Source organism: Pieris rapae, chromosome 4 (genome assembly GCF_905147795.1).
Source record: "Pieris rapae chromosome 4, ilPieRapa1.1, whole genome shotgun sequence".
Lineage (NCBI taxonomy): Eukaryota > Metazoa > Arthropoda > Insecta > Lepidoptera > Pieridae > Pieris > Pieris rapae.
This window is the reverse complement of record NC_059512.1, coordinates 7824214-7833707: the sequence shown is the minus strand read 5'-3', so window position 1 is coordinate 7833707 and position 9494 is coordinate 7824214. Positions and strand designations below refer to the sequence as shown.

At 33.0% G+C, this 9494-nt stretch overlaps 1 protein-coding gene across 1 annotated transcript; it reads right to left on the bottom strand.

Annotated features, from left to right (window-relative positions):
* Nucleotides 1–1019: 1019 nt before the first annotated feature.
* Nucleotides 1020–7694, bottom strand: LOC111003048 (transcription factor 23). The gene is made up of 4 exons (XM_022273401.2): nt 7514–7694; nt 6737–6824; nt 5988–6135; nt 1020–1780 (listed from the first exon to the last, which is right to left on the bottom strand). The coding sequence occupies exons 1-4, from the start codon at nt 7605–7607 to the stop codon at nt 1508–1510; spliced, it is 603 nt and encodes a 200-aa protein (XP_022129093.2). The 5' UTR covers nt 7608–7694; the 3' UTR covers nt 1020–1507.
* Nucleotides 7695–9494: the final 1800 nt, after the last annotated feature.

The following is a 9494-nucleotide window of genomic DNA, read 5'->3' as shown; positions in this document are numbered from 1 at the left end:
TGTTCGTTTTGAACACACTAGCCATTTTTAGGATTCAGATAAAAATATTAGTATTCTAAAATCTAAGAAAAAAGGACGAATACTTGTGTGTATTATTCTCTTTACTTATTAATAAAAACAATACCTATTTAAAAATAAGTAGACGCCTAAATCAAATCTAAAAAAAAATCTACCTTTCTTTTGGTTAGGTCAGTTAAGCGATATTAGTATTGTAATAATCTTTATATAACGTATACCAGATCAGCTTGTATTATAAAATTATTACTAATTCGCTTTGTCTTAAACAAAATTCAAAAGTCCCGACGTGTGATATTTTTTGCGGACTATTTCGGTTTGTTTTGTCAGATCCTCGGGAAACTATCACGTTACCACTTTGATGCTATTTTGTGAAATAAGCGCAAACGTTTGGACATCTTTGATTTTCTAAATATCATATGACATTATTTTCGTCCCAAACCAATTAGCAGAAGTAGTAATTGGTTTTATCAATAAAGTATTAAAATAATACAACACTTAAAGTTCAATTCACATTCACTCATTCACACGGAAATTTCTAAGATTTTATTAGGTCTAAGATCCGGATTCGTAATCGATTTTTAAATTATGCACGCTAAATAATTTGGCTCGATGCCAAACATGTTTAATGTAATTTGAAATCACTAGAAGAAGATAATAATCCCAGCCGAGATATCAATAGTCGCGAATTTCTGGCTGTAGTAGATATTTCCGAACGCGACTTCTTAGGAAGAATACTATGCTTGTGCAATTCTGTTGCGACCAGTGCTGACTTATGGTTCTGAAAGCTGAGCCCTAAGCAAGACCGATGAGCTTGCTCTCCTTTTCGAGCGGAAGATTTTCGACGAAGACGGTATCTGGCGTACGTCAACATATAATCAGCTTTTAGCCTGCATCATGAATCATTATTTAAATAATTCATGCACGCTCTCAGTCCCTAAATAATTGAAGCTTGAAATTGGTTTGTGACAGAAATTACTTGAACGCAAAGAAAACAATGTAACGAAGTTATATATTATTTATTTTACATACATTTTACAAATTGACCATATTTAGTTTATCACTGTATCGCTCACTGTAAACTATATAAATGCAAATATTATCGTTATTATTTCGATAAAAACTGTACTTTTCACATCACTAGACTTTTCCTTATCGCAATTCCACCCATTTAAGTTTAACATATCCGACTAACTCGACAGCGTGGAAACACCGCAGCGAAAAGATTAAAAGGTAAGACATAATATTATAGACGTGCATTAGTGGATTTACCGTCTATTGTGATTTTCCGATAGTCAAAAATGAATTGGTTTCTGAGATTATTATCATAGTTATACGCGCCCGTTTCTTTTAAACTGCAGAGGTAAGGATAAGAGGTTTTATTTTAAACTACATAGATTTTTTTATAAACCTTTCTCTGGATTTTTTTTTTTAAACTGTTGCGATAAAAAATCTGAGGAAAAGTCGTTTGAGTATATATTTCCTTTACAATTTAAATATTATGCATAACATCAGAAGAATATGTGTTTCTCATTTCATAATAATTCTCCTTATATCCATAATTACAATATGTATTAGAATACGAAGGCTCTGCTGCTTCATCATAATTTCTCTCTTCATAATCATTTTCCGAAAAGTCCTGTTGATAATTCTCCTCGCCAACATCTCTTTGGGAAGTTCGGTTTGTGTTTTCGTTGTTTAGATTCCATCTTTGGGAAATTGTACAGCTGAGCGCGCCGCCATTTTGAAATGTAAATGGCCATGCCTGAAACAAAACAATCTTTAAAATAAAATTGTTTCATAATATTTTGCATTTATGATCAAGAGGCCTTCTCTTTAAACCTTTTGTAAAATTGCTAACAATAGAACTTGTTGATTTTACTTCATTAATTAATAGACTTACGAATTCCGTTAAATATTTAATAAAAGACCGCTTAGTTTTTTAGAATATGCTTTTAACACAATTCATATTATTATTTATTTTAATAATAATCCGAAGAACTAAGGTTTAAAAACATTTAGGGTCTGTTCCACAATGTCTGGATAAGTTCCAAATTAGCTATTTATTATTTATTGGTAGGATAAACATTATTTTTTGCGTTTCACGACTATCATTATGAAAAAAAACTTACGACTTATTAGTTTTAAGTTGGGCTAGATCATGATGTTAAATGATGTCTCAATGATAAATACCCATCTAGGATATTGACAAGTAGGGTGAATAACGTAGATATAATGGAGAGACTGGATCTACGGGGACAAAGAAAGGCGAATGTTGCAACTTTTTTTTTATTTTTTACTTGGGGAAATGCTTTGCGCATACCCTTCCGCGGCGCGACTGCTTGGTGCAGAAGGATTATGTGGGACTCGCCATTGTGCATACCCACTAAAACCCCAAGGTGCCACCAACAATCGCCTTATGCGGGATGCGGTAACAGCAGAGCCTTATCCGCTTCCCAACACGCGATGCGGCGGTTGCGTCCGCCTCTTCCCGCCCATTGTTGATTTGTGAGGATGCTTGACACAGCAAGCATCTTTCACAGACCGGGCCATACGCATTTACAAATAGCTAGGGGAGATCGGGTCCAGTACTTGCAGGGATGGGTCATCATCCCTTCGAATGTTGCAACTTGGACGAACATAATCCAACTTGGTTAGTGCGCCGCTTACGCTAGTGATACACGGCAAGATTTCTATCGAGGTAGACCTATTTGTTTTTACTCCGGCGGGGTTCACAAAATCTGCTTGTTGATAGCTATAACATGTTGGTATATATTTTTTTATTAATTATAAGATTGAGTAGTTCTATCGCATTAGTAATATATGTAGAGATATAATATTTATGCGGTAAATAGGTCAATAACTTCTAACAGTAATACATGGAACATACAAAATGTTTTATATTTCTTTATATAAATATATTATAGGACCTTAAAGATAGATTTTTTTCCGATTTATCAATGGTTTTTAGTAACATTTTCTTTATGTTGTATTAATAATAAATAATATTCGGACGGACCTCACACAGTGCCATCGGATATCATAAGTGTGAAAAACACTTGTTTGACCCTTCTGTGAACAAATAAACATGTGTCCGACCTATTTTTATGAATTTATGAACAACCAAAACCATAAACTATGGCATTACCATATTTTCAATAGATGATAAATGCATATGTGTACGTATTCATTTGCATTAGGAAAATTTACAGGAATTTAAAATGTTCTAAAACTTGTCTTGAACCGTAGACAATAGATAATAGAAAAAAATCCATTCAAACCAAAACTTATAGACGCCTTACTTAAGGAGATGCAGTGGAACACAAATAAAATATGGAGTTTGAAAACAAGTGTATGGAAAGGCCCAAAAGAAAAAGGACAGGGCTAGAAGCCATGGATTTCCCCATGCTACCGTCCTGACATACATTTCTCGCTTCGTCCACTTTCATGACATTCACTGCGAATGCTCAACGGTTATGAGAACCTTTGACCTGTCCCTTCACACATCCACTTATTCTATCCTTGTCACAACATCCTCTTTTAACACACACACGTATTCCACTTTTAGGTACTTGTTACTCGCAACAATCAGACATACGCTCTCATTTCCAAGGAATTTATTCTAGTTTCATTATGTATCTACATTGTATGAGCCAAGACTGTAAATTTTTCTCACTCAGGTTTTCTTAGATTTATAAGCGTGACAATGACCTAAATTGTCCGAGTTACCCTCCGAGAGCATAGCCAGACAAAGGTACTCATTTTACATTTACATTACATTCATTTAGCATTCGTTTCATAGTAATAAGCAATTAATTATTGCACATTTATTCCATTGTTTTTTTTATATATAATGGCAACAGTTATAACTGTATGCCTATTTCATTATTGTACGCGACTGGTTAATATACAGTAAATATAAAATCGTCTTTTATTTAAACCACCCCGGATAAGTTCATCCGTATTTCCTATTGAGCCTCATTTGAGATTTCTTAGCTACACATAAAGGAATGCAACACCCGTTCTTTTTCAAGCGAATTAAAAGTTTTAAACAAATTTCGTTTAATACTGTCAAATCAACGGTTGATCATAATGTTTTTTCCGGCTACACTTTTGTTTAAAACCTCAAGGCAAGGAACAATAAAACTTGAGCATCTCTTAACGTCCGGAGATAAACTTTATTTATACCAGTAACAGCTGCAAACTTTTGGTCAGCGCGCGCGCAAACGACTGTTTATTATTGTTATCTTTTTGTTTCTATCTTTGTTCGATACCACGTTCTGTAATGTTTTTCTACCCTTTAATCATTTATACAAGCCATTATTTATATATAATATATTTAAAGATATTTAAAGGCACTAGAAAATTGTAGAAAGTTATTATTAAAAACAATATTATCAATCTATCAGCTGTTTTAGCACAACTGTAGGTAAATTAAAAAGGAGAATTTGAATCATTGAAATTGTGATTGGCTCCGACAGAAGAAACGAAAAATTATTGTTAAAATTATTCCATATATATTTATATAGAAGGTCTCAAGGACTGGAGATCTATTTCTTATACGTAAAAGATGTATTTGTAATTATGATAAAAATAAAACAACAAATGCGTCTGTTCCAGCACGTATTATCTGGAAAAGACGTAGATTGTCTAAATTCAAAATGAATAATACATGTTTATTGTGGGCAAAAATTATATAAATATATGAAGATAACAAACCAGCATACATTTACAAAAAAAAGGCCTTCTGTGGAAAAGTTATATTCAATATGACAGTTACTCTACGGTCTGCAACCATAACCACAAAATCCATAAATTTAAACGATAAACGAGTAAAAACTTAAACCAAAATTGGTGTTTATATAAAAACTAATCCTACCATAGATCAATCGCTTCGCGGAACGTGCCTCTAATCTTCCGTTGACAGAATTTAGTCCCGATGGCGTTTGGCAAAGCCAGTTATTTATTGTCACTTTATAAATGCAAGACTCGACGACAGATAATAAATTGTCAACAATTACTCGATCAGCGGTCTATTAGTTTTGTTTAGAGAAATTGAATTTTCAAAATATATTAGGTACGAAGTTCCAATAGGAATTTAAATTTAACAACTATAAAAAACAAATGAAATAAATCCTAGTCTGGTCAGTTCACGCATTTATTTTAGCAGGAAGAAATAGATGACTTTTGCGCATCATGACACTGAAATCGCCTCATTTCCCGGACAAGAAAAATCTAGAGTGGTTGCCTGGAAGAGATCGCTCGAAAGCGATGAGGCGGCCTTTGGCTTCCTTTTCATTTAATTGAATTATATTTCTGTATGCAAAGTGTTAAAAAATAAATAAAATATACATATGGGATCCAGTGGGTTTTGCTATCTTATCATTTCTCTTTGCTGTATGCATAGGAAAATTAAAACTGGGGTGTTATTTCACGGACAGCGTGAAATGACACTAGGGAAATATTAAAGCCAGGTTTCTAACATCGTTCTTGTCATTTCATAACGATGAAGAATAAACGTATTTTGTACGTTCGAACGTATGATGGTTAACTGTTACTGTATTGTATTATAATTTTCTATGGGTATACAAAACTGGTCAATATCTTGGTGGCTACGATAGTTTCGATACATAACAACTAATATATAATATACTATTTTATGGCCTAAAGTGAAGTGATAAGCCGCCTATTGACACATTGCACACCGGGACTAGCGGGTTTGTTGCCGACATTTTTGGTATTGGTCCGCTCTTTTCTGGAAAGCTCCTAAGTGGTATCGGTTCCTCTATCGGCAGCTGCTTCTACAAAGAACTGGTGTGCGGTAGAAAATGCCTTTAAAGGGGCTGTTTTGTGGAACGCCAAGCCGAGACGGAGAGGATGAAATTTTGTATTCTGCGTCGACGTAAAAGATTGAATTCACCGCAGGTATTATACCCAAAAATTCTTCAGAGATAATTTCATTAAATACTAACCAAACTTAATGGATGCGGCGGTGTATGCTGCGAGCGTGGCTCGTGGAGCAGTGCTCGTAAATGAGCTATATACGACGCAGCTAGTCGCAAAGTATCCAGCTTCGATAGCTTGGTGTCTGCCGGAACCCAGGGTAACGTTGTTTTCAATCTGATTGAATAAAAAAAACATTGCTACAATAACGCTTTTAGAAAACATATGGAATATATTCATTTTCTTAAACTAGCTATTGTTTACTTAAACATATACGTGTGTGATTTATGTACGTGTACATAAATCTTCTGTGCGTATGTTTGCACTTAAAATCTTTCTAAACGGCTGGAGCTATTCTGATGAATTAATTAATTTTAATGTTGTGTTCAAGTGGATTTGAGATTATATTAGAAATTTACATGTATTTACCCGACAACGTCTGTTGGGTCCGCTACGAAAATCCTGAACAATATAATAATCGTACTCTTCTTTCTTTACTGAATTTTACTTTCCTATCAATATTCATCGGTAAATTTGTTATAGTAGGTACTTTTGCTAGCTCCTTCGGTTTTCGATTAAAGTACATAACGAAAAATGTTTTTTAAGTGTAACAGAGGTTTTTTTTACTGTAAAACTTCGTTCTAAACTGTTGAATATTTGGGATTTACTAACAAATCGTACTACTATATGTCTACTATATTTTTTAAAAATATTCGTTAAATAATGGTTTGTTTATACATTTCCTACGTTCAAATAATATAATAATATTGAATCTTACCGGCAAAATGCCTTGGACAATACTCGCATTCGAGCTCGTTCCCTGGCATTAGCTGCGTTTCTGTGCTGAGGTTCCTGGCCACTTCTCCCTGTTGGAAAAAAAATCCTATATAGATGTTTCCACGAATTTAAAAATGGAATACGCATAGACATGCACCCGGACTGGGTGATATGGTAAGTCCTGACCGGATATATTTTTATTGACCGGATATATGGATTACAGAATATTTAAAAGCAAGGTTAAATAAAGGTTAATTTACTTAATAAATTACAAATAATGTGTTATATTTAATTTATTACAAAGTAAATTTTAATATTCATTCTCAATGCTAATTACCATTTACCGTCTAGGCTATAAAAATAAAACTGATTAAAATACATACAGAAACTGTAGGTAAACAATAAAAAGTCAAAATTTCAAATTCAATTTAAAAATAATAATATATTTTTAATTTGTTACAATTAAATAGAGAATTAATTTTTTAAAAACAATTTTAATTTTCCCGCTGTTATAAAAGAAAATACTCCGATAACCAAGGTATTGGAAACGGAAAATAGGAACACGAAATAACAAAGTGAGAAGAGGAAATTAAAGGGATGCAAATGACTGGAGCAAATTTCCGTGTCCCGTTTGATAGGAGCCAGAAGAGATAGATAGATTTGGCCTTTGCCAAAACTATTTTACTAAACAATAGACGAATATACCTGACGAAGAGTATTTAACGCTATTATAATTAAATAACTATCGCATATAAAAATATATGAATACTGAACATACCAGAACTTGATTGTGTATCATCAAAGAAGAAATCATCGTCATCATCATCCTTCTTATCAAACGAGGGCGATTTGTGTACTCTTTTACGAGGCATTTCACAAAAATCACTTCACTACACAATCAAGTCATTAAGGGGTGTTGTTCCTTCGTGATGAGTACCGTGTATAATTCAAGATGCGTCGGCGCAGGGCGGGCGGCATTTTGGGCGTTGCTGATGCAAGCCCCGCCCGAATTTCAGGAATATTTATTAGGCTTGTAAAATTTAATTTCTTTATAGCCAATATGTTAATTTTTAAACAAAAAAATATTCGCTAGTTTATTTATACTTAACGTTACATTTTAAGAAAAAAGGGCATACTAAATGTACGGATATGTTATATATGTTCATATTTTTAAATAGTAGAGCTGTGTTGGCTTAAGCGTACGCCTCATTGATGATGATATCGTAGATTCAACCCCCGTATTTTCTGAAACTTTCCTATTTCTGAGCGCATTTAACACTCGCTCGTACAGTGAAGGAATCTTGGTAAGGAAACAAAAATGGCGACGACTTAGACGACAAAAATCAATGGCGTGTGTCAGGCACAGAATGTAGATCATCAACATTGACAGCAAAAAAAAACAAATGATCACGAAACGGACACGGAATCCTGTTTTTGTTAATACACAAATTATATAAACCAATGCTAGATTCACTTTTGTTTGCATTGTTTATTTCCTTTATATATATATTTGTCTCAAAACTTAATACATATTTAAAATAGACTAAAGAGATCGGACCTCATAATATAAGATGATGCTATGACAAATCCTGAAGATATCTATTTTTATTTTATTAATATTTTTATTTACTTAATATTTATGTTTCCAATCCTGAAGCACTTATCAAATATTTCAAGATCATAATTAGCTAAAACAGTCCATCCATCCTCTAGTTTTAGCCAGACAAATGAACAGCAACGCAAAAATTTTGTTTTTGTAAATACATATCTTCAATATTTAATTAATTTAATATAAGTAATATAATAACTTTGTATGATGGCAAACGTATTAGTTTATTAGTAGTAGTTCTTGACTTGACCACGACTATGTGACCCCCCCCCTGGTGCCAAAGCTAGATGGTTTACGATTTACGTAACTAATTTCTCACCACAAAACGATTGACAGTTCGGTACGCGGGGTCACATCCGTGGAATTCAATACTTTTTGTCACCACGTGCTACACACACCACTTACTACTTTGCTTCTAATCTATACTAATATTATAAAGAGGAAATATTTGTGTTTTGTATGTTTGTTTGTACTGGACGAAAATTTATTTTTCTGCCACGAAACAAAACTTTGTCAAATGTAGTGTATAGGGAAGTTTTAAGACACTAAAGTTCTACAAATAAATCACGTCTCTTCTGTTATAGAAGAAAGCTTTGCAAGCTTTGTTTTTGCTTTGATTTTCGTTTTAATTTTTAACAATTTATCTACCAAGCTAAAAATTTCTGGACTGTTTTAAAAAAATATTTCATACCTACTTGAAATCAAGAATTTTTCAATAGCTGTAGAGAATTTTTTATTTACTAATGTGAAAATGATGTTACAAATTAAAAATCTATTAGATATATATTTGTTGTAGAGTAAAATCTGTATATTGATTAGATTATAAATGTAAGTGTGTATAATCTGAAAGGAAGTAATTAAAACTAAGAAAAGGTAATGGAAAATATTTATGATTACAAAAATATATCTATAGTAGGAACACTACCACGACATCGTTGTCTACGCGGCTGAAACCGCGGGACATTGCTAGTAATTAGTATAGGCGTTACCAATGTGATAGTCTGAGTTTTTTTCGGGACTTCTGAGTAGACTTTTATGACAAATACTGAAAATGTATCATTCAAAGAACGACTTTGAAGGTTAGGTTCGTATTCAAAGTAGTAAGTACATATTATGTATAAATTTTAAAATAAATAAAAAATTCCTACAA